Raw genomic sequence first — 23,310 nt, 5'->3', positions numbered from 1 at the left:
ACAGCGGACTGGATGGATACAAACTAGCTAGGCATTCCTATCATGAAAAATAAGAAAGGCCACGAAGCCTTGGGAGGAAAATAGAAAGAAGAAGTCAGCCTTGCCCAGGTGGAAGCCTAGTGGATGTGGCAGTGCCCTTCTCTAGCTCAAAATACCTAGAATTCCGTGACGTAATATCATGTACTATTTACTAGTAGATTACAAACTTGAATTCAAGCATTGTTTTTCCACCTTGCTCCCGGCCTATATCCGCGGATGGCTAGTACTTACTTATTCACTGATGTCGTGGGCCCAGGCACGAAACCCCATTCATCACTTCGTACGGAGTACACTCAGCCACCAAGACCAACAATCAACGGGGATTCATACCTCCCACTTGTGTTGACGAGCAGTAAATACAAGCCTGCATGTGGTATCATCTCTACCCATGGCCATAAGATTACGCCAGGGTCCATTTTCAGCGTTTTGGATTGCAAAGCCCGACTGGCCAATTTCAACACAGTGGGCCCTTGTGGTAGTCTTCCATTGTGTTGCTTGATGGGTGGATGGCTCCCGCCATTTCCCATAATCAACCCCGACAAGGCTCATCGGATGCAAGAGCATATTCTCGATATATGGGATAATCGGCGTGATTCGACGTTTTATCCCACAACTTCCATGATTGGGATCGACATGGTAGTCCGGGTACTCTTTTAAAGTTTTGAGGGTGGAAATTATATCGCATGAATCGAAGAGATCTGATTGATTGATCTGAGATTCTGAGCCTTCATTGCCGGGGTTGAAGGTGAACTCTGGATCAATCAAATTTGACCCAAGGAAGACTGATTTACTTCGCATGATGAAGAAGCGTACAAGCTGACCCGCTTGGAACACATCGCACTGGCTCCCGTTCGCCAGTCCTGCCTTGCATTGAAACTGCGGGGTTGGTTTGGTGTTGACATTCTCCAGAACGCCGTACGCACGTAGAAAGTATGCTTGTAAATCCACTATGGTGGCCATAATACACTGCCGTCGGTAATAAAGCTCCTCTATATAACATCACGCGGGTCAGCACCTGTTCATCAATTTTGCCAACAGAGTGTTTTTTTTTTTAGAATACCTTCGACTCTTTCAGGCAGATACTGCCATGCAAGATAGTCATCGTCGGGAAGATGTGGTCCATGATGCCAATACTTCGAGCCCAACAGTATAAGAGTATGAGTCATGACGCGGGTGATATCGTAATTTTGAAGAGTACTCGAGATCAGAATGATCTGCCTAATACGATCTTCACTCATATTCAAGAGTTGAGGACTAAAGGACGAGAATGATACGCTCCCTTTCTTTCCATATTGATAGCCCGAGGAACGAAGTAGCCTCCCAAGAGCCTCAGGCGAGTTTAAAGAGTCGGCAATTTGAATCACTTTCGCAATGACTGAGGTTGACTCAATTTTCAAAGCGTCTTCAAAAAGCTCCCTGACAGGATCATCCATAGATTCCAAGCACAGAACCTTCAAGAAAAGACCAAGGATATCTGCGCCACACAGCCTTATAGTTGAGTTTGGATTGATCACTACCACGGGCAGAGTCACTCGATTTGGGCTACCCTTGAGGCTGGCATGCGGTTTTGACTCGAGGCTTGCATGAATAGTTTTCAGTTGTTGTGCAAACTTTGCCCCTTCAGAAAACTTTTGTGGATGTAGCAAATTCTTGAAATAGATACTCTTTGTAATGAGTAAATCATGGGATACTTGCCAGAGCATGCTGCCTTTGTCCGAAGATGGATCAGCATATTCAATGACCATGTCACCATTGGGTGAAATTATTATTGGAGAGATTGCATTGCTTTCCATATCCTCGAAGCCTGCAGGAATCACGCCTGATTTGTTTGAACCATGGTCGATCACCAAGACAGACTTCCGGGGACCTGTGGACTTTGGCGGTATTTGTGAAAACAAAGCTTGAGCTTTCGGTGCCATGGTTGTTCGAGATATTCAACAACAATAATCAATGAGGAACGACAATTGACGGATGTGATTGTAAAGAAAGGTGTCCATTAGAGATTGAAGAAGGGAGTGTGAAAGGAAGAAAGGAAAACAAATATGCAGACGCGTTCAAGCAATTGGCAGTTAGTACACATAGTGCTGAATAGATCACTGTTCAGTGTTAAGCACTGGTGGGGCACGTGCTTAACAATGCTGATGTCTCGGAGATATCGGGGATTAGTTTTTCCGACGCCATAACCGAAAGGTATCTATGGCCTAATCCTTCAGGTGTAAATGGTTCCTTCCCTATTGTCGAGAGACTCAAAAGATCTGTTTATTTAATACAGGTTTGCAGGGGAGAACGGTAAAAAACCCCCCCTCTCTAAGGATCCTTTTATAGCGGAAGAAAAAAACGAATTGTCCTCTTAAATCTAGGCTTTTCCTAGTACATTCAAGGAAGTACCATATAGTCCATACCTACCCCAGGTCTGACCCGGAACAACCTTGGAAGTGGAATCCACGGGATATACGTCAAACTGACTGTTACTCACCGATCTGATTCTTATTTTCAGATTATTCTAATACTGCGCTGGTCAACCCTTAAAAATGGATACATGGATGGTTTTTGATAAAGCTGACATGCGCGGCCGCACGCCCCACTTCTCCGACCGATAATATCATAATTAACATTCGTGGCTGAGCGGCCGCTGTTTGTAGCGGCCGCTTACTATCCCCGAACCGAACATCGAGCACAAACATTCATCATCGGCTACTTTAATTATCAAAGATTTTGCAGCACAAGCCTATATAAATCCCCTGGGCCTCTTGACACGTCTTTCCCCCCCCCCCTTTCCCCCTATAACAATTTTCATACCCTCCAACGATCAAGATGCATATCATTCTTACTGGGGCAACAGGTCTCGTCGGATCTGGTGTTCTCCATGCCATGATTCAGAATTCGGCCATCAGCAAGATCTCAGTCCTGAGTCGCCGACCCGTTCCCATGCTCCAAGAGATCAAAGACGACAGAATCAACGTGGTTCTTGCTGAGGACTTTACCAAGTTCGATAACAAAGTTCTCGACCAATTGAATGGAGCAACCGGATGTGTCTGGGCTATGGGAGTTAGCCAGAACGATGTGAACAAAGAGTGAGCTTTCATTTATCACAAAGGCAAAGGTCGGCATCAAGCTAATCTTTGGCTAGGGACTACACTCGCATCACGAAAACCATGACCCTTTACGCAGCCCAGGCGTTCAAGTCCCTTGCCTCTCCGTCCGAGACATTCAAGTTTGTTTACGTCTCAGGGGAAGGTGCGACCCACGAGCCGGGCTTCACTACGCCGATCTTTGGCCGAGTCAAGGGTGAAACCGAAATCGCCCTGGCCAAGATTGAAGAGGAATCACCTCGTTTCCAGGCTATTTCTGTCCGCCCAGCAATGGTTGACTCCGGTGCGCATGATGAAATCAAACCCTGGGTTCCACAATTAGGTGCTTTCAAGCGTGTTACGTACGCTGGGCTATCACCAGTTATCCGGTGTTTTTGGCCAGGAATGCACAGTCCCACGAAGCCACTGGGAGCTTTCTTGACGGGAGTGGCTACCGGCGAGTTTGATGGGAAATTGACTGGTTCAGGGGTAGATATGGTTGGAAACTCCCCGATCATAAACAACATCGCTTTCCGTCGTTTGATGGCCTTGGATACTTCGAAGAAATAGGACAGGACTTAATTAATGGGCTTCTAATTTTTGTGGACTTTGTTGCGCATCTATGGTATATCTTTCATGTCTTTTTTTAATGAAAACTAGGTTACCCACAATGATAAAAGTCCAACCATCATCACGATTTCACGACAGGCAATCATTTCAAATGGCGGCGTAAAAGGAAGGATCAGCTTGCCTAGTCCCGACTAGTAGCTTACTACCCATGTCAGCTTCTGTCGGAGTTAGCGAGATGAACCTTAGATCCGCCGACGCAGAAAAGTGGAGAAGCGGCCGCTCCAGCCCGCTCCCAGGGCTTCCAGGTGCCAGTGGAAATAGGCCGCATATGTATCATTGCTGAATGCGAGATTCTCGTGAAAGTCATATCTATCCCCGGAAAATTATAAGAAAAATCCAAACATTCGAAGTCTAATAAGGGCGGATACCTAGTAGGTAAGTGATGATGTGAAGCAAGAGACGTGGCAAACTGGAACATTGATTACACCCATGAATAGACTAATCGATGTACTCAAGTGCTCTTATCCAATGTTACATTATGTATCTACTTCATATGTTCAAAATGTTACAGACACTGATTGATGATGTCTGACTTCGGAAGATCCACGAATCTGGGTCCATCAAACCCGTTTCATGGCTTCATATCCTTATTATTTTCCCGCACAATATTTGAACTTTTGGGATTATGACGAATATGTAGTATCCATAGTATGAATAGAACTTTCAATATCAAATCATTCGCTCCCCCAAAATAAAAGTGGTTCTCGCTTCCATTGAACGCCGGCCTGTGGGGAATTGGCACAAAGAACGATAAGTTTGCCGCAAGCCCACCTGCCCAGGTCCCATGCCTGATTTCCAGCCACGGATTGTTGAAATGCTTCCCAGGGTTGACATTAGCGAAACGACATTGAAAATTTTTGTACCGTAACGCCCCATCTATATTCAAAATAAAGGTAAAAATACAATGCGCATTGTGATGATGTTTGATGTGGTGATTCATTATTGACAGGACGTTACGGGCATTGAAGGTCAGAAGAAAAAGGGAAGGTCGGTGTGCTCAAGGAAGTATGACGACAGGAACTTGGAAGATAGTAGGACTGGGCCTGTCAGCGTCGTCCTCACGAGGTTGACGTTCTTTCTCTTGGCGACTAGCCTCGCGCATCTTCATGGCATGATCCATCATGAAGAACAGCTTGGCAGTATAATCAGAATCTGAGTCTGAGTCGATGGTATCTTTATATTCGTCATGGTATTCCAGAATGATCTCCGGGGGTATAAGAGAAAACAAGCCGAGGGTTAGATCCTGATCCATATATGGGGAATTCTTGAGCAGGTAGTCACCGCCCTCCTGGTTCCGATTGCCATGGCCGTCTTCGTAGGCAAGCTCCAACAGGTTATTGCCACGGTAATTGGGGAAGTATGGCTCGCTTGTGACGAACCCAGCGACGAAATCGGAGTTGGCGCATCCGGCAGCTATTGTGCTCTGGCGGAATTCGTGCGTGAAAGCCGTGTCAATGGAGCATGGTAAAAAGAGGGTCATGCCACGGGCGAGTAGAGGTGGAGGAGGGATGCCCTCGTCTGTTTCAACATGAGGCTGCATTGTTACCGATTCGGTAACAGAGATAGTGGATGACTTTCGCAAGATGTTCCCATTATTACCGCCGGTGAATTCGGGCCAGCCGTTTTTCGAAGGTGGAGATAAGGGGGGTTCTTCGTCCTCGGGGATCGAGTCGCTCTCCTGGGCGGAGATCTCGGTTTGAATGGTTTTGCTGGTGGCGGCTACAGCTGCGCGGGCAGCTTTGCGAAGAGACGGAATTAAGAGGTCTTTCTCTTGTTGATCATATGGCACGCCCGGTGCCCATGAGATAGCCAACCCCGACCATTGTGCAGTCCTCAATAATCCGCTGGTGTATTTGTGGTGAACGAAGTCGGCTAGAACCTTGCGGGTCTCTAGATTGGCTAACCCACGTCCCATGAAGTTGACTGTGGAGTTCAAAACTTGGCTACCCTCCCATAGTATGAATCCATGCTTTTTGGCGTAATATGTGACCTCGTCAATGGTATGTTGACCCCAATCTTCAATATTTTCGGCTTGGACTTGAAGAAAGGCGATGTGGGGACCGAGCTCCGAAGCAAGCTTTGCGAGCTGAGCCGTGGTTGAGATGGTGTGGGAGGGGTACGCGCAAACCGGTTGACCGAACGGAAGACCCTTCTTTACCGTAGTCAACATCTGGACATAATCCAAGATTGGATTGCCGGTAGCACTCATAGCTGTTGTCTCGCAATGATTTCTCTCGACAGGGATGTGGGATAGGCGCAGGAGAAATGAGGATGTGAGGGGGAGAGCGGAGAGGATGGGGGAGAGTAAAAAAAATAAAATAAAGAATAAAGAATAATAGGTCCCAGGTTGTACTGTAATTATAAGGAAAGCTGGGAAAAATCCACAGCGGGGCTAAATAAGACTCCACATGAACGAGTCAGGGCCACGTCAAATTGCCAATTTTGAGGAATTGCTAAAAGGGACAATGGCCCTTGTGCCCTGAGATTTTGGGTCCTTTTTCCTTTTTCCTTTTTTTTGGGGGGGGGGGCGATCTGGCTCCTTGCACCGGTTTAAGCGGGAAAAACACCGCTAAATGGGGAACCTCACAGCACTTCAGCACTTTTTTCAACTGTTATTGCCACGGATCTCCTGTCAATCAATTCTTAGAATTCTCTTTGGTGGAGCCCCGGTAAGCGACCGGACTGGCCAACGCGAAAATCGTATTTGTTTGGGTGCTTGCTTTGTGTTCCCCTCTTCCCTGTCAATGCACGAATAAGCGTTCTGGACGAGGCTCGGTGGCTCGAAAGGATTCACACTACGCAGGCGTCGATCCGGCGGTGGAAACCAAGAAAAAGATGAGCCTCTCTCGGTTGGACCGGGGATGAAGTATCCACTAGATTCGGTTTTCTGCGCGGATCGTCCCGTAGCAAAAGAGCAGAGCAAAAGGACGAAAACATGGGGAGATTTTTCGAAAATGTTGCATGGGAACAAGACACGTTCAACTTGTCAAAGTTTTTACCCAGGTTACTCTTCCTTCTGTAACCTTTTTTAGAGAAACCTACCACCTCGGTCCTTTCACGAGGTTCCTGTGTAATCTGATTATACTAACTTTCCCTTTGACATGTGCACTCGTACAAGTACCTTCAATGTTTCTCATATACTCGAATAACACCGCCTCTTTTTTACCCAATGCATCAATCTATTATTTCATCCTTGGGCATAGATATCCTAAAGAGGCGCTGCGCATCTATACTACATACATGTGCATATACATATGTATAGTTTTGGATATTTGGAATTCAGAGACTGCCTTGGATGTAAACCCTGAAATGTTTCTTTTTTTTTCATTGGCTTATTGAAGATTAAAAGCTGGGGTGCTGACCTTGTAAACTACAACCTCAATCAATTGATGTTGGAACCTTCCAAGGTTAGAATCCGCGTACTTAGTAGATAGAGAGGGGTAGTGTGACTACATTGTAAATCCAATAGCGGGCTTGTGGCTTCATGGCTGACATAGTTTGCATGAGTGCGCGAACCTATACCTCTTAGGGACTGCCCCTCGGGTTTATCGTTGTACAGCTCTGAACATTTGAAATATTGGTTTTTATTTCATCAACCGTGTACATTCAATCTTGGCTTGAAGACTTCGGGATGACCTTGATGACCTTTTTTCTATGAAAACGGCTTCTTCTAGGATGATTGCATCTCTTTCCAATCCTAACAACGCTCATTCGGTGGTCAGTCCAAATATTGTTGAGATTTGACTCCACTATTCCTCGGCACCTGTAAGAAAGCCATAGCCGGTTTTAAGCTAGTCGTGCGATACCATTATACCGGGCCTTAGCGCTGATCATTTATTGAGCGGCTCAAGCTTGCATTGAACCGAGGTGCGGAGGGAATTACCCTAGCTTTCCAAACGTTCGAAAGCCTGAGGTGAACCTTTTGTAGTGGCGATTGAACATTGAATGCTAGTACAGACTACTAGTATGTATACGTGCATTTCACTCAAGTGCTGTAGACGTCCTATCCCACATGTGCAAGTTCAAGATTATTTGCTAGACTAGTACATAACCAATTAACATCGAATTGTCCTCGTTTACATAAATAACTCTCAATTTCCAGCAAACTCCTCCACAGTCATGATCGCCTCCTCAAAGGCAATGCGAAATTTCTCCTGCGGTGCTAGTCCATGGTCCGCTCCATCGACTTCGATCAAGCGCACCCTAACCTTAACCCGCTGCAGCGCGGCCGCCAACGCTTGTGAGTCCGTCACCGGCGCCACTGTGTCGGCGGTGCCGTGGACGATAACCGTAGGTGGATACGAGGAGCTTATTAAGTCCAAGGGGGCTTCCGTGCCGATGGCTGCTCTTACGGAGTCACTGATCAGAGGACCAATTCGGCCTGGAGAGTCATCAATTATGTGTATAAGCGCCGACAATGGGAGTCCAAATCAGATAACGTACCCTGTTTTAGCAGCCACAAGAAAAGGGATGCCCGGCTACCAGGGTCCTTCATGTCCGCTTCATCAGCGGAAATATGCGGCCGTCCGGGCTGTAGATAGTGAGCGACGTTTTCCTCGTGTAATTGGCTGGCAGGGATGCCTCCCAGCACGGCTGATTCGGCCCGGCGACGACGATACCACTCGCCCTCAGTCTGTGCCATGCCCCATAGAGAAAGGAAGGCGCGTGGTTTGACTGTCTTCCACACTGAGAGAGCTAGGATTGACACTAAGGAGCCTGCACTCGAACCCCCGACAACGACATGATGCATATCAAGTCCTACTGCAGACTGCACCAACCACGCTTCTAGTTGGCGTAGGTCGTCGAGAATATCAACGATGCCGGCCTCCGGCAGCAGGCGGTAATCTGGGACAACGACCGCCCATCCACGGTCGAGCAGCAGTTTCACTGGTAGTGGCGGGAAGCGGCCACGCCGCGAGCCGCTGACAAGGCCACCGCCATGAAAGAAAATGAAGGTTGGCCGAGGGCTGGTGGGTTCAAGAGGGGCGGAAGCCACTAGGTCCAGCTCCACAGGTGGCTGAAGTGGGTTATAGATATGTACGGTACGGTTCATGTTTGTATGTATGAGATTTGAAATTTGGGATCTAAGACTCGGGAATAGAGCGAGGCTCGAGCTATAAGGATACCAACGGCAGCGATGTTGGTATAAATGCATACCAATTACTTTCATTTATATAGCCCAGATGGTGACTCAACACCGGGCTTAACGGGGAATACGGGGTTAAGCTGTGGTTGTGCACCGGGAATTAACCTCACCCTGATTAAGTACCTAACTAGTAGGTACCTAAGCCCCTGGAGCCCTTAAATTACAAAGGGTCCGGGGGTACTACTGACAGTCACATGCATGCAGCATGGGTATCCCAGTGGTGAATCAAACAATTTTGAATGTTAACTTGAAAGGCAAATGACTCTCACCTTTTTTCTTTTCTTTGAGAAAACAACCTGATCACATTGCTTGATCTTCACCAATTCCAAGAACTCCGGAAGTAGCCGGAGGTTGGCTGATCGAATAAACAAGAAGCAACATTTGAACTTTTCCACTGTTGGGCCCTTTCCAAGTTTGTTTGCGCCCCCAAAGGATTCTGCCAGGGCGGTCCGGGTTTGTCACGCCACACGCCTCCCCTGAATAAAAATATCCCGCGGGCCTCCGGAAAAAGATCTCCCAACACCAACGACTCTTACAGTCGTTCCTCTAACCTATTCGACTCACCTAAACCACCCGGCCACTTTGTTCGCACCCTACGCTTATAGCCGCGCATTCACATTTCCATCTTCAAAATGCCGGGACGGGTTCTACCGACTTTTACGGCCACCGAGGTCGAGGCGCATAACAACGCCAAATCTTGTTTCATCACCATTGGGCGCAAGGTTTACGATGTCACAGATTTCGTCCAGGACCACCCCGGAGGTGGTGACTTGATCCTCGACTACGCAGGAAAGGACGTTTTGGAGATCATGAACGATGAGATCTCTCACGAGCACAGCGAAGCGGCCTACGAAATCTTGGACGACTACCACGTCGGTTTCCTGACTCCGAGCGACTCTACTTCTAGCAAGGCCAAAGCTTCAGGATTGGAAGCCAGCGAAGACGACTCTATGCCCATGTATCAAACCACTGGAATGTCGCGCGAGGAGGATCTCTCGATCGAAACGGACTTTTCGCAAGATTTCAAAACACACAAGTTCTTGGATCTCAACAAGGCACTTTTCCCTCAGTTGTGGTACAGCACTTTCTCCAAGGAATTTTACCTGGAGCAGATCCACCGGCCTCGCCACTACAAGGGTGGAGAATCAGCCCCACTCTTTGGTAACTTCTTGGAGCCCCTCAGCAAGACTGCATGGTATGTGGTGCCTATCATTTGGCTGCCACCCGTCGCCTATGGCACTATGATCGGAACAGCGGGCCTGGGTGATCCTGTTGCTGGTGCGGCATACTGGTTTGGTGGTGTTTTCCTGTGGTCATTGATCGAATATCTCATGCATCGTTTCCTCTTCCACATTGACAAGTAAGCGATTTTCTTCCTCTTTGTTTTGCCACGTTGTACGACTTTAACTGACTTCTTTTTGCAGTTGGCTTCCGGATAACCGAGTTGGTCTGACCCTTCACTTCTTGCTTCACGGCATTCACCACTACCTTCCTATGGATAAGTACCGACTGGTCATGCCGCCAACCCTCTTTGTTGCCCTGGCCGCTCCGTTTTGGAAACTGGCCCATGCCGTTTTCTTCTACAACTGGTACGCGGCCGTGACTGTGTTCTGCGGCGGCGTCTTTGGGTACATCTGCTATGACCTGACCCACTACTTCCTTCACCACCGCAAGTAAGTTTTCGCATCTTACCCATTATTTGCGACTGGTTTTGCTGACAATATTTAGTCTTCCTTCCTACTACAAAGAACTCAAGAAGTATCACCTCCAGCACCACTACGCAGACTTCGAGAACGGCTTCGGTGTTACCAGCCGATTTTGGGATCGGATCTTTGGTACCGAGCTGGAGGCCTCGCCTGCCAAGGGCTCCAAGGCCCAGTAGAAAGCTCGTTTCAGGCCCGGGCCCAGATCATCATTGCAAAATGTGGCAGGCCCTTTCGCATTCACGAATTCACGTCGAATTTCTTGCTCTGCACGACCAAACGGTCGGGAGCGTGTACATGTCTGCCATGAATCATGGCAATAGTGGAGTTTTGGATATTGTATTACCTTCCTGTTCATGTACAGGTGACTCCTCTGGCCACGGAAAACACAGCAGAGGCAGTCGATTAAGCTATTCTTTAGTTATCACTTATTAGTGTACCTTGTCAATTAATCATAATGGAAGTCCCACCATATACTTACTAATCTCACTCCGTTGACCAAAGACTTCCAGCTTCTTACTTCTTACTTTCGTCTCTTTCTGTAGATCAGCCTATCAATTGGTATAATACCCAATACTTGAGTGCTAATCTTGGCGGCCTACCAAGACAATCTCTGGAAGGCCGCCATGGTGGCAAATTCAACGCCTAAGGCAGGAATAAAACTTTAATTTACCACGTGACTCTGCCAAGCCAGGGAAGCCCATTCAATTGACCCTCTTCTGCCTTCCATCTCTCACTTCAGAAACTGATCGCGACCAGAAGCTTCAAATCCTGACAGAAGAGCCTAGGAAACCGAATATACTTAAAATCCCAGCTCCTTTGATCCAGTCGCACCGTGACTGAGCACCATTTTACTACACCACAAACAAAGACAGGCAATCCCCACGATGTCGGGACTCGACGTGGAGGCTCTCCTCGAGTCAACCGCCGCCCCCGCTGAGGCACCAACCAAGCAGGAAGAGAACGATGATCGCTCCCGCGCTGACCCCTCTGAACGCCGTGATCGCGATCGTTCTCGTGATAGACGTCGCCGCCGAGAGCGTAGCCGCGACCGCCGCCGCGACCGAGATGTGGATGGCGATGAGGATATGAAAAGCCCACACAGCGAACACGGTAGTGCTAACGGAAGCCATAGAAGCCGGAAGAGGAGCCGGAGCCGTGAGAGCGACCGACGTCGCCCTCGTCGTGAACGTTACGATGAGCATCGCTCGAGTGGCGACTTCTACCGCGGAGGACGCAATCGTTCACGCTCGCCCCATGATGATCGGCACTACCGCCCCTCGCGAAGAGAGCGGGATGATGAACGTCGTCCCCGCCGCGAGCGTGACGGTCGTCGTAACACCCCTCGCCGAACCCCTAGCAAGTCTCCCGAACTGAATGAAGATGAGCGGGACAAGCGGACTATCTTCGTGCAGCAACTTGCTGCGCGCTTGAGAACGAAAGAACTGATGGCCTTCTTTGAAAAGGTTGGCCCTGTCAAAGAGGCTCAAATTGTTAAGGACCGCGTCAGCGGACGATCTAAAGGGTAAGCAGTAGCTTCCGTTTTCCACTGACTGCTCAGAGATAATAACTAACATGTGTTCAGTGTCGGTTATGTCGAATTCAAGAGCGAAGAATCCGTTCCCGGCGCCATTCAACTCACCGGCCAGAAACTCCTAGGCATCCCTATTATCGCGCAGTTGACCGAGGCCGAGAAGAATCGCCAAGCTCGTAATCCCGAGGCTAGCTCGGGCCCTCAACACTCCGCGCCATTTCACAGACTTTATGTGGGTAATGTTCATTTCAGCATCACTGAGAATGACCTCCAGAACGTCTTCGAACCGTTTGGCGAACTCGAATTCGTACAATTGCAGAAGGATGAGACTAGTCGAAGCAAAGGTTATGCTTTTGTCCAGTAAGATGCTCATGCCCTTAACTCACATCTTTTTCCTCTTCAAGACTAACAACGAGATAGGTTCCGTGACCCCAACCAAGCTCGTGAGGCTTTAGAAAAAATGAACGGATTTGATCTTGCTGGTCGAGCCATTCGTGTTGGCCTTGGCAATGATAAGTTCACCCCGGATTCGAATTCAACTCGTCCACAGGGCCCTTCTGCCAGTCAAACCAATTTCCAGGGCTCTTCCTTTTCCGGTCACGGAGGCCGCGGTGTCCAAGCCGGCGGATCAAACAATTTTGATCGCGCGGGTGGCCGAGAATCCGAGAAAGGCACCGGTGCTAGTGCCCTTGACGACACCGATGTTGCGGGAGTAAACTTCAACAACTACAGTAGGGACGCGTTGATGAGGAAACTTGCCCGAACAGATGAACCCGAGCCTTCCGCCGACGAACAACAGAAGGTGCTTCGACCCAAGACCGAGGCTAAGCCACTCCCCATCAACGTAAACATGGCGAGTCGGTGTGTAATGCTTCGTAATATGTTTGATGTCGCTGAGTAAGTTGCCATATCCTTTACCCCCCAAGTGAATTCTGTTTAATTATTACCATGGTCACTAACAACATCTTACAGGGAAGAAGGAGAGGCCTGGATCAAAGAATTGGAGGATGACGTTCGCTCCGAATGCGAAGAAAAATATGGTCATGTTGTTCACATTTCGCTAGATCCCAGCTCTCAAGGCGACATCTACCTGAAGTTCGACCGTGTACAAGGCGGCGAGAACGCTATTAAGGGCTTGAACGGCCGTTTCTTCGGTGGCAGAACCATCACTGCCCAACCGGTTGTGGACGCCGTATACAGCAGTTTGTTTTCGCGCACCAAAGCGATCTAACCGCCCTTCCTTCCACGCCTTGGGGGTTCTATGATAGTCTCTAACATGGCACGTTTTTTTCAGGCAGATCCCCTTTGGTGTCTTGTGTTGGGGCTTTCCGAATGATTCTGCTCCTGGTAGGTGCAAATTTCACATTGTGCACTCTTGTCTTTTGGTCCATCACGATGGACCATGCTACTCGAAATGATTTGTCTTTAGGAAGCGCTTTTTATTCTGAAAATCGTGAAGTCCTGCTGGGCGTTGTAATATGCACTGATTTCCTTTCCACTTCTTTATGCTACGAGTTTAACTGGTGACAGAAACTACTATTCGGTCTTTTTATATTGCGTAATCGTATAATCTCGATAGAAGCCTCGTCATGCCGATCGATATTCCAAGGTATAAGATCGAACTAAGACTATTGTGTGGTCAAATAATGCTAGAGCTCGTTTTTGTCTAATTACTTCGGACTAGAATTATCTTATTGTGAAGTTATGGTGGGTTATACGTGTGGATCCCACCACCAATAACATCTAAGGATTGTTTCTTATCACCTTCCCTGTTTTGACCAAATCGATAAGCTTTGCACAATCCAGATGTACCAGATGTACCAGAAGCTCCAAACATTCTCTTCGACATGCCAAGTCTCACCAGAAGAGGGGGTTTGTAGTAACATATCTTTCATAGACAGAAGTGCACCTCGTAGCTTCGCTAAGGCTAAACTGGTGAAATTAAAAAAATAAATACAGATAGAAACATTTGCAAGCTTCCAAAATCAAAGTTCCTGATGAAGCAACGCGTCCCGGAGCGCCGGAGATAGTAAGGCTTAGATAATCACAACTTTTATTTGGATTATCACCCCTTATCCATGTTGTATCTTCCTTCTCCTCGATTCCTTAGTCTCTCCCTTGAATCCGACTTCCTTCATATCACACAATGAGCGCCAGAACTCGACGGCAAAAGGCTGCCTTGGCAGTCAACGGGGAGGAGAGTGATGAGGGCAATGGTGCTGCGACCACGCCATCCAAGCGCACACCTTCGAAGAGACGGAATCGTTCTGCGGTGCGCGATGAGCCGCGGGAGAACGTGTTTTTGTTCTGGCCTAATCTGATCGGTATGCCTGCACTGGTTTGATGGTCTTCTGGATAATAGCTTCTTTGCTGACGTGGCTGTTCTCTCCTAGGGTACTCTCGAATCATCCTTGCTTTCGCGTCACTTTACTACATGCCCCTCCATCCTCGGACATGTTCCATCTTGTATAGCGTGTCTTGTCTGCTCGATGCCTTGGACGGATATGCGGCGCGGTACTTTGATCAGTCTACCACCTTTGGTGCCGTATTGGATATGGTGACAGATCGCTGCACCACATCGTGCTTGCTGGTCTTCTTGGGCTCCGCCTGGCCCCGGTGGGCTATTGTTTTCCAAGGTCTCATCTGTTTGGATCTGGCCAGTCACTACATGCACATGTACGCCACTTTGAGTATGGGCGGATCCAACCAGAGTCACAAAAAGATTGACTCCAGCCGAAGCTGGGTGCTCTACCAATACTACAACAGCAAGGTAAGATTCTTTGGATGCTTCCATGCGGGGTCTCTTTTTTGCTTTTTCTTTCTTTTTTCCGACTCCTGATCCTAACATACTGGTACTTTCAGATCGTTCTTTTCATCTGCTGCTGTCTCAACGAGGTCTTCTTCATCGGCCTCTACCTGCTGTCCTTCTCCTCGCCCACCCTGTCCCCCTCGCTTCTGCAGCCGGTCCCTGATGCCCAGCCATCTTCCGCCCAGCCCGGTAACCCCGCGCACCCCCAGCCCGGTAGCTTGTTTGCGAGCCCGTGGAGTGCCGGTGCTCTTGAGTTGGCTCGTGCCAACAAGATCGATAGCTTCTGGCCTTGGGTCATCACCGGTATCGCGGCCCCTGTTATGGCATTCAAGCAGTTTGTCAACGTTGTCCAGATGGTGAATGCTAGCAAGTGGATGGCTGAAGGTGACCGTGAGGCCCGTCGCCAGCGCAAGAGAAAATAAACTTGCCTCAGCTTTGCCCTTGAGTCATATAAGTTGTTCCTTTCTTACTGGCTCACAGCCGGTGGAACAACTCACTCTTCGGCTTATCTATCTTTCCACCCGCTCTGGGGTCATGCATTTCTTGGGAGCTTTGGTCTGTGATTTAAGGGGCGTTGAAATTGCTAGCGCCAGCAGTTGTCGCCTTGGCTTCCATTTGAGGTTCGTTGGTGGTTCAAATCCTTTTTGTAGGCGTCTTGGGTAGGATGATTGTTGTCCTCAGGAATGATCTAGATTCTGGATTCTAGAACCTTGTATAGTATTACATACGGGGTTGCGTCCTGTTCTTTCCCTCCCTCTTTCTCTATCTCTCTCTCTCTCTCTTCTTTTCTTGTTCCTACGCAATCCCTTTTTCTTCCAACTTGTTTTTTCCCCCATTTTGTGCCCTTTTTACCTTGATATTCTTAATGCAACGTTTATACATCATCATCATTCTATCAATACATGCGTGACTTGATACCATGTGAAAGAGCTAGAGAAAACTAGTGCCGCGGATAGCCGGGTAAATATATTAAAAAAATAAGCAATTTCCTCCCCCAAGCCGAGAGACATCTGGATGGTTCCGTTGTGGATATGTGATGTAGCGTTGAAGAAAGTGTGGGCTGCAGGTCGCCGATCTCGGAGTTGGCGGGGTCGACTTCACCCGCATCCCACCTTTTTAAAGCTCCCCCTTCGAACCAATTGAGTGCTTTTCTATAACCTATTTCTATCTAACTCAAAATGCCTGCATTCAACGTCGTTGTTTTTGGTGGTGACCACTGTGGTCCCGATGTATGTGACTCCCTATACAGCTAAGCTTGGCTACGATATGTGGATATATCGGAGGCATTGAGATGAAATGACTAACTTTGAAAATCAAAAGGTTACCGCTGAGGCTGTCAAGGTGCGAAAAAGGCCTACTTAAGATCTCGCCCGACGCGCCAATTCAATCTCTAATCCCCTGTACAGATCCTCCGCGTCATCGAGAAGAACCGTGATGTCACCTTTAACCTGCAGGACCACCTGCTCGGCGGCGTGAGTATACATACACGGACACACAAAAGGAACGAGGCAGTTTTATAGCTAACCGACCAAAAGGCTTCCATTGATGCCACCGGAACTCCCCTGACCGACGAGGCTCTCAACGCCGCTAAGAACGCCGATGCCGTCCTTCTCGGTGCCATTGGTGGACCGGTACATTTCCCAACCCTCTGAATCTCAACAGTCGCCCTGAACGAACCCAAGATCGAAGACTAACAATTGCCTCCAACAAACAGAAATGGGGCACCGGCGCCGTCCGCCCCGAGCAGGGTATCCTCCGTCTCCGCAAGGAGATGGGCACATTCGGTAACCTGCGTCCCTGCAACTTCGCCGCACCCTCCCTCGTCGACAGCTCCCCCCTCAAGGCCGAGGTCTGCCGCGGTGTCGACTTCAACATTATCCGCGAACTGACCGGTGGTATCTACTTCGGTGACCGCAAGGAGGACGACGGCTCTGGATTCGCCATGGACACTGAGCCCTACTCCCGTGCTGAGATCGAGCGCGTCACCCGTCTCGCTGCCAACCTTGCCCTGCAGCACAACCCCCCTCTCCCCGTTACCAGTCTGGATAAGGCCAATGTCCTCGCCACTAGCCGTCTGTGGCGCAAGGTCGTGACCGAGGTTATGGCCAATGAGTTCCCCCAGGTGCCCATTAGCCACCAGCTTATTGACTCCGCTGCTATGATTATGATCAAGAACCCCCGCCAGTTGAACGGTATTGTTGTGACCAGCAACCTGTTCGGTGATATTATTAGTGACGAGGCGAGTGTCATTCCTGGTTCTCTGGGTTTGCTGCCCAGTGCTTCCTTGACTGCTGTGCCTGATGGAAAGACCAAGGTTAACGGTATTTACGAGCCTATCCACGGTATGTATTATTTTATTTCCTCTTGTTTAGATTCGTCAGACGATGTGTTGGGTTTCTGAGTACTGATTGGTAAAATTTGCAGGATCCGCTCCCGATATTGCCGGCAAGGGCATTGTTAACCCCGTTGCTGCTATTCTTTCCGTCGCCATGATGCTGCAGTACTCCTTCGGCATGTTCGATGACGCTAAGATCATCGAGAAGGCCGTTAGCAACGTCATTGAGGCTGGTGTGCGCACCGGTGATATTGGAGGCAAGGCTACCACCACTGAGGTTGGTGATGCCGTCGCTGTTGAGTTGGCCAAGCTGCTCCAGTAAATATTAAAAGCAACTTTGGCTTGAGTCTTTTTTTCAGTACATGATATGATGAGTCTAGAAAAAATTGAATACCCTTTGGACCTTCTAGATGGATGATTTGCTTCGATCACATACTTGCCTTCCTTTGTTTTCATTCTTTCCAAAAATCTCTTGTGCCGTAGATCGTTTGTTGAAGCAAAAAGCAATAAAGCCCCAATGCCGAGGCAATCAATACGACTAGTAGACATTACAATTGAAGCAGCCAGCGCTACTCATCATTAATATCAAAATCTCGCCTGATCTTCACGTCATTCGATAATTTCCATTCATCTGACCGTTAAAAAAGCCTGGACTTGGGTATCTTTATGCCAGAAAAGAAAAGAAAAAACTCCACATATCAATCCGAAACGCCCACCAGGATACCCCGATTTCAGTAATCATCGAATAATAGGCTCACCCATCCAATCTGGCTCATCTAACCCAGAAGCCGCGCCAATCCGAGAAGTGTCAAGATCCTCACTTGCCATGCTCGCAATGCGTGCATTATTGGGATCGTTATTGAAACTTCCCCGCAAAGACTGCCGAGCACTATAGCGACGATGGTTGTGATGACGACCATCAGCAGACGCACTCGGAGCAGCAGCCACACGACGACGACTCTCATCACAAGCAAAGACCTGGAAGCCACGAACGTGTGTATCTTTGCCGTTCTGGTGGTTTTCCATAATTCGCACCTGCACCACCATAGCCTTGAGAACATTGCCGCAGTACGGATCTAGTTCGTCGCCAATCGGATCTACTCCATCAAGAGCTTCCCCATCGGATGGCTCGCTATCCTGGTCATTGTTGTCTGGTTTCTGGGACTTGCGACGAGCATTCTTGGCTGCGCGTTCTTTTTTAGAGAGGTTCTCTCGGACCCAGCCTCCGTTTCGTCCGCCGACGCCTTCGAGGCGGATATCGACCCAGCCGCAAGGTCCATCATCTTCCCAAGTGGCGAATTCGACGAGGTCGTTTCCGCCCATGCCAGCTAGGAATATCATTTTTGTGGGGGTGTAGCTCTCGTCGAGCTCGAAATCGAGGTATACGCGGAGTTTGACAATAGCGACGAGTTTGAAGAAATGCAGGGTCAATGTGTGTGGCTGGGGACCATCTGACTGCCAATATTGCTGCGGAGAAGGATTGCGGAGAGCCGCGACACCACAGCCAGGTTTGGAGGTGGAGACGGTCCAGGATGCGAGGGATGAGATCTCGCGGAGATTGGGTGGCAGGGGCGATGGGGACCGTTCTGTTTCAGCAGTCAAGTTAGTTCGTGGGGTTACTAGGAGGAAGGCAGAGTCCGTACCTTGATCGTGCATTTCTTCATCGCCTCCGAGATGGTCTTCCATGAGCTCCTCATCTTCCTCCTCAATTTCCTCGTCATCCATCTCTTGCGTATCATCAATGTCGTCCTCTAGATCTCCTTGATCTTGGCCTAGCATTCCATCGTCGTATTCCCCTAGTTCCATATCCTCTTGAGTCTCGTCGTAGCCATCGTCTCCGTCTTGAAAGGAATCCTCGACATCGGCCAGTTGAGGTGGAGGAGGTGGTGGTGGAGGAGGAGGAGGAGGAGGAGGATTTTGGGGCCTTCCCCGCCCAAAGATACTAAAAGGATTCGGGTAGCCTGTCGGGGGCGCCATCGCAGGCAATGGATCTGGAGTTATCTCATAGGAGCCAGAGGAAGGTATGAGTCGGTGGGTCGGATTGGTTGGGGTATGTCGCGAAGGCGGAGTTTGGAATTGTGTGCGAAGGCTAGGGGCGTTTGGCCCTTGCGCCGGCAAATCATGTGGATTGGGCTGTCGGCGAAGGTGTGGCATGGTGAGAGGTCACATACGTGGGGAAACTTTGCGGCGGAAGCATGTTTACTCCGTACAGCTGCATTCCCCGTTATGGGTTAGCGCCCTTTAACTTAGTCTTCTACCTAGTACCAAGTAACCAGACTACTCGTAATTTTCATCAACACCAACAAATTGACAAGATTTGATAACACAAGCCATTTGAAGAAGGTAGTTTAAAAAAGAAACTATTCGCGCTGGCTACATCGGAAAAATTCAATATCTACTCCTCAAGGGCCAAGACCCTTGAATCTTGAATCTTGACATACTCGTCGATCGCTTCATCACGTCATGAACTACAGAAGAATAAGCCAGGAATCTTGATTCAGACAATCGCCACTTGAACAGCTAACCTTGGAATGAACTCACAGTTGTTGCAACTTGGAGAAGAGCTTTCATAGATGCACGCACTCCATTTTCATCTATTCCGATGCCCCAAGCAGTACATGAGGTGACATCTGAACACCTCACATAGGAGATAATCGCTTTGCCCGATACCAAACCATCCTCGACAAGCTTCAAGTTGATGGCGGAATCATGTTCAATATAGGTGGTTTCGATTTCGAGTATCTCAACAACCAGACCTATCGAGTGAAGAAGAGATTCATTCAAACATCCTATTGCTCCGTTGCCGATACCCTGGGTCCAGAATGACTGCCCATTGACCTCGATGTGGCCAATCAAAGCAGTGATGATCTCTCGTCCATCTGTAGGTGAGGGGTTCTCGTGATCCGTAATCTCATAATCAGAAAGGGAAAGTTTTCTTTCTTTTGGGGTAGACGCAGCACTAGTCTTTGATCCAAAGTTCCTCTTGCTTTCTGTTGGGCCTATGTAGATCTCAAGAAACCTGTCTGTAACCGTTTTAGGGCAAATAAGTCGCTCCGCGTCATGACAGCTGCTGTAGAGCTTATCGGTGAACTCATATAGTAATCCCCAAGGTGGACTGAGGCCTAAAGTTTGCTGGATCACCCGTTGAGTGTTTTGTTGTAACATATCAGATGGGAGCATATTGGGAATCAGCACTATCGGAATGGACAAATGTGAACATTGGAAGATGGTATCAAGCTGACTTTGAAGCCATTCAGAACAGGCTCTCAAGACTTCAAAGGAAGTCATCTCCAGTATTCCCGTGTCGCACCGTCTTTTCATATAATTCCGCCATCGACCGTCACTACTACAGTAGTACGTACTAAGATATGTTCGTCGATAGATCGGTTCTACATACGTCATATGTATGGATCCTGATTTGGTCTGTACTCCTCAAAATCATGCACCATTGTATAGATCGAGAGTAAGGTGATCCCTTGAATCGATTGAAAACATTGAAGGGAATATTGTGTATCGACCGATTCCGTACCCAAACGCTGCAGATCTATGCGCGCCACACCGAAACGGGAAGACCCTAACTTCTACTCGGGCGATCTGCATTGCATGTGTATTTTGTTCTTCAAAGTTCCAAATGTTTGAAAACTTTCAAAGGCATATCATTGATTCTAAATGGATCATCTCTAAATTGTCCGTCTGTCGATCGAAATCTGTGACGATTGTAAATTGAATGATGCCTATCCAGATGTTCCAGTTGTGGAAAGACCGCTACTAGTATGTAGTAGAATCGAGATAGTGTATAAATAGGCAGTCAATACACATCTTTAGCTTCGAGTCAACAATAACCTGTGCTCAGACTATCTTCATCAAGATCAATTGTCTCAAAATCTTCATTCACCCCCAAGAAAATTCATACAAGATATCAACATGCACCTCGCAGAGGTAATACCCCCGAAAGCTTTCTTTCAAATATTTATTTCATTTTGGAAAATTTCTGATAGAAACAATTAAATACTGACTGCCATGCTTCTTCTGTAGTATCTCTTCCGTCGCATTCACCAGCTCAACATCAGGGCCGTATTTGGTGTGCCGGGTGATTTCAATCTCACTTGTCTCGATTATGTTGAAGAGTGTGGCCTGGATTGGGTTGGCAACGTTAACGAACTCAATGCTGGTGAGTCTTCCCAAAGGGAACAAAATACCTACTCGCGACTCAAAAAAAAGGCTGAACATAATGAAGGTTATGCCGCCGATGGCTATGCACGTGTCAAAGGAATCTCAGCCCTCGCCACTACCTTCGGGGTTGGCGAGCTCTCCGCCCTGAATGCAATTGCAGGCGCCTGCGCTGAACTTGTTCCCATAATCCACATTGTAGGGTTTCCGTCATCCGCTGTCCAGGAAAAGAAGCTACCTGTTCATCACACTCTCGGAGACGGTGACTATGAATTGTTCATGAAAATGAGCGAACGAGTCTCTAGCGCGACCATCCTTATGAAAGATCCACTGAAGGCGACCAAAATGATTGATGATACAATCATTGAATGCTATCGCTCCAGCAAGCCAGTTTTCATTGGATTTCCCATGGATCTTGTCAAGGCTGATATCGATCCGTCTCCCCTGGAAACACCTTTGCTACTGCATCATTCGCTAACAGGCCCAACGTCAGCAGACGAGACTGCCGTGAAGACTATTCTAGAGCGCTTGCTGAAGGCTCAGAAACCCGTCATCATTGTCGACAGTCTTGCTGGTAGATATGAGGGTCTACATGCTACTCGTACGTTTGTCGAAAAGTCCAATATGCCCTGCTTTGCTTTTCCCATGGCAAAAGGCATAATCGACGAAAGTCTACCCAAGTTCCGCGGAATTTACGCTGGCAACGTGTCCAACCCGGGCGTGCAAGAAGAGATTCAATCAAGTGACTTGATTCTTCTCATCGGACCTCGTCCAACAGACCTGAATACCGGTGGCTTCAAGAGTGACGTTTCAGATGTAGAGACTATTGTTTTTCATCGGAATACAGTGCAAATTGCCGATATAACCTATGCCGACATCTCAATGGGCAATGTTCTCGAAAAACTCTCGGAGTCGGTCTGTGCCTCTGTACCAAACAGCCCGTCAGATTCATCGACCAGCAGTCCTCGAGCATTGTCATCTCCAGCAAGCTCAGTTGCCCTTTCAAGCCTATCTTTAGACGGCCACGAGCTCCCCCAAGAGTTCCAAGGAAAGAAACTTGACGCAAACGCTGTAGTGACACAAGAATGGATTTGGCCACGATTAAGCGCCTGGCTTGAAGAAGATGATATTATCGCAATGGACATCGGAACCTCAGCCTTTGGTGGGCTCTGGTGCAAACAACCGCGAGGAGCTCAATCCCTCTTCCAGCTCCTCTGGAGCTCAATTGGGTTTGCGCTCGGGGCGACAGTAGGGGCCGCTATAGCCGCCCGTGAACAACTCAAGGAGTCCAAGACTTCACGCAAACGACGCACGATTCTATTCACCGGTGACGGAAGTCTGCAAATGACAGCACAGGAAATTAGCACATTGGTTCGGAAAGAGCTAGGTGTGATTATATTTGTGATTTGCAACGAGGGTTACACCATTGAGCGCTATATCCACGGCTGGGATAGTAGTTACAACGATATCCAGCCTTGGGACTACAAGCTCCTTCCCCTGGTGTTTAATCCCAAACCAGATTTTGTCAGGACTTACAGTGTTCGGACGAAAGGAGAGTTGGAGATGCTCCTTACGGATGATTCGTTTGGGCCAGCTGGGAATTTCCATGAAGGGCAGCCTGAGCCTTTACGCCTTGTGGAGGTTCATATGGATAAGTTTGATGCACCACAAACTATTCCTGATATGATCACTGATCTGCATGGAAAGGTTGCCAAATAGTGACTTTGAGTGGGCGTACCTTTGGTCATTGATGGATAGTTATCCCGCCTCTTGCTTTCCTTGCTTTCTAAAGATTTGTGACTGCTTATTCTTGTGCTATAAATTCCAGCTTTTCCCTTTTCTTTTTTCTTTTAATTTTTCCCCTTGGCTCTGA

At 48.3% G+C, this 23,310-nt stretch overlaps 11 protein-coding genes across 11 annotated transcripts; 6 read left to right on the top strand and 5 right to left on the bottom strand.

Moving 5' to 3' along the window:
* Positions 1–363: 363 nt before the first annotated feature.
* On the bottom strand, positions 364–1,958 carry N7466_001164 (uncharacterized protein; the record flags this gene model as incomplete). Its single annotated transcript, XM_057160562.1, has 2 exons — positions 364–1,028; positions 1,100–1,958. The coding sequence occupies 2 exons, from the start codon at positions 1,956–1,958 to the stop codon at positions 364–366; spliced, it is 1,524 nt and encodes a 507-aa protein (XP_057026810.1).
* Positions 1,959–2,853: 895 nt separating this feature from the next.
* N7466_001163 (putative nucleoside-diphosphate-sugar epimerases) lies at positions 2,854–3,680 on the top strand (the record flags this gene model as incomplete). The annotated part of the gene is made up of 2 exons (XM_057160561.1): positions 2,854–3,113; positions 3,170–3,680. 2 exons carry the CDS (start codon positions 2,854–2,856, stop codon positions 3,678–3,680), a joined length of 771 nt encoding a protein of 256 aa, XP_057026809.1.
* Positions 3,681–4,737: 1,057 nt separating this feature from the next.
* Positions 4,738–5,949, bottom strand: N7466_001162 (uncharacterized protein; the record flags this gene model as incomplete). Its single annotated transcript, XM_057160560.1, has 1 exon — positions 4,738–5,949. The coding sequence occupies one exon, from the start codon at positions 5,947–5,949 to the stop codon at positions 4,738–4,740; it is 1,212 nt and encodes a 403-aa protein (XP_057026808.1).
* Positions 5,950–7,831: 1,882 nt separating this feature from the next.
* Positions 7,832–8,793, bottom strand: N7466_001161 (alpha/beta hydrolase; the record flags this gene model as incomplete). Its single annotated transcript, XM_057160559.1, has 2 exons — positions 7,832–8,085; positions 8,184–8,793. The coding sequence occupies 2 exons, from the start codon at positions 8,791–8,793 to the stop codon at positions 7,832–7,834; spliced, it is 864 nt and encodes a 287-aa protein (XP_057026807.1).
* Positions 8,794–9,518: 725 nt separating this feature from the next.
* Positions 9,519–10,768, top strand: N7466_001160 (fatty acid alpha-hydroxylase; the record flags this gene model as incomplete). Its single annotated transcript, XM_057160558.1, has 3 exons — positions 9,519–10,246; positions 10,311–10,559; positions 10,615–10,768. 3 exons carry the CDS (start codon positions 9,519–9,521, stop codon positions 10,766–10,768), a joined length of 1,131 nt encoding a protein of 376 aa, XP_057026806.1.
* A 708-nt stretch (positions 10,769–11,476) lies between these two features.
* Positions 11,477–13,354, top strand: N7466_001159 (putative RNA splicing factor (Pad-1); the record flags this gene model as incomplete). The annotated part of the gene is made up of 4 exons (XM_057160557.1): positions 11,477–12,114; positions 12,175–12,483; positions 12,544–13,020; positions 13,096–13,354. 4 exons carry the CDS (start codon positions 11,477–11,479, stop codon positions 13,352–13,354), a joined length of 1,683 nt encoding a protein of 560 aa, XP_057026805.1.
* A 915-nt stretch (positions 13,355–14,269) lies between these two features.
* On the top strand, positions 14,270–15,354 carry N7466_001158 (CDP-diacylglycerol--inositol 3-phosphatidyltransferase; the record flags this gene model as incomplete). Its single annotated transcript, XM_057160556.1, has 3 exons — positions 14,270–14,447; positions 14,517–14,893; positions 14,986–15,354. The coding sequence occupies 3 exons, from the start codon at positions 14,270–14,272 to the stop codon at positions 15,352–15,354; spliced, it is 924 nt and encodes a 307-aa protein (XP_057026804.1).
* Positions 15,355–16,110: 756 nt separating this feature from the next.
* Positions 16,111–17,589, top strand: leu2A (3-isopropylmalate dehydrogenase LEU2; the record flags this gene model as incomplete). The annotated part of the gene is made up of 6 exons (XM_057160555.1): positions 16,111–16,161; positions 16,253–16,273; positions 16,339–16,404; positions 16,468–16,563; positions 16,647–17,274; positions 17,357–17,589. 6 exons carry the CDS (start codon positions 16,111–16,113, stop codon positions 17,587–17,589), a joined length of 1,095 nt encoding a protein of 364 aa, XP_057026803.1.
* A 416-nt stretch (positions 17,590–18,005) lies between these two features.
* On the bottom strand, positions 18,006–19,421 carry N7466_001156 (anaphase promoting complex subunit DOC1; the record flags this gene model as incomplete). The annotated part of the gene is made up of 1 exon (XM_057160554.1): positions 18,006–19,421. The coding sequence occupies one exon, from the start codon at positions 19,419–19,421 to the stop codon at positions 18,006–18,008; it is 1,416 nt and encodes a 471-aa protein (XP_057026802.1).
* Positions 19,422–19,787: 366 nt separating this feature from the next.
* Positions 19,788–20,447, bottom strand: N7466_001155 (2-isopropylmalate synthase; the record flags this gene model as incomplete). The annotated part of the gene is made up of 1 exon (XM_057160553.1): positions 19,788–20,447. One exon carries the CDS (start codon positions 20,445–20,447, stop codon positions 19,788–19,790), a length of 660 nt encoding a protein of 219 aa, XP_057026801.1.
* A 744-nt stretch (positions 20,448–21,191) lies between these two features.
* On the top strand, positions 21,192–23,156 carry N7466_001154 (alpha-keto acid decarboxylase family protein; the record flags this gene model as incomplete). The annotated part of the gene is made up of 2 exons (XM_057160552.1): positions 21,192–21,206; positions 21,303–23,156. The coding sequence occupies 2 exons, from the start codon at positions 21,192–21,194 to the stop codon at positions 23,154–23,156; spliced, it is 1,869 nt and encodes a 622-aa protein (XP_057026800.1).
* Between the last annotated feature and the right edge of the window lie 154 nt (positions 23,157–23,310).

The sequence above is a fragment of the Penicillium verhagenii genome, assembly GCF_028828195.1.
Source record: "Penicillium verhagenii strain IBT 33310 chromosome Unknown utg000002l_segment0_segment0, whole genome shotgun sequence".
NCBI classification, from domain to species: Eukaryota; Fungi; Ascomycota; class Eurotiomycetes; order Eurotiales; family Aspergillaceae; genus Penicillium; species Penicillium verhagenii.
The sequence above is the reverse complement of the archived record's forward strand: the minus strand, read 5'-3'. Positions and strand labels throughout refer to the sequence as shown.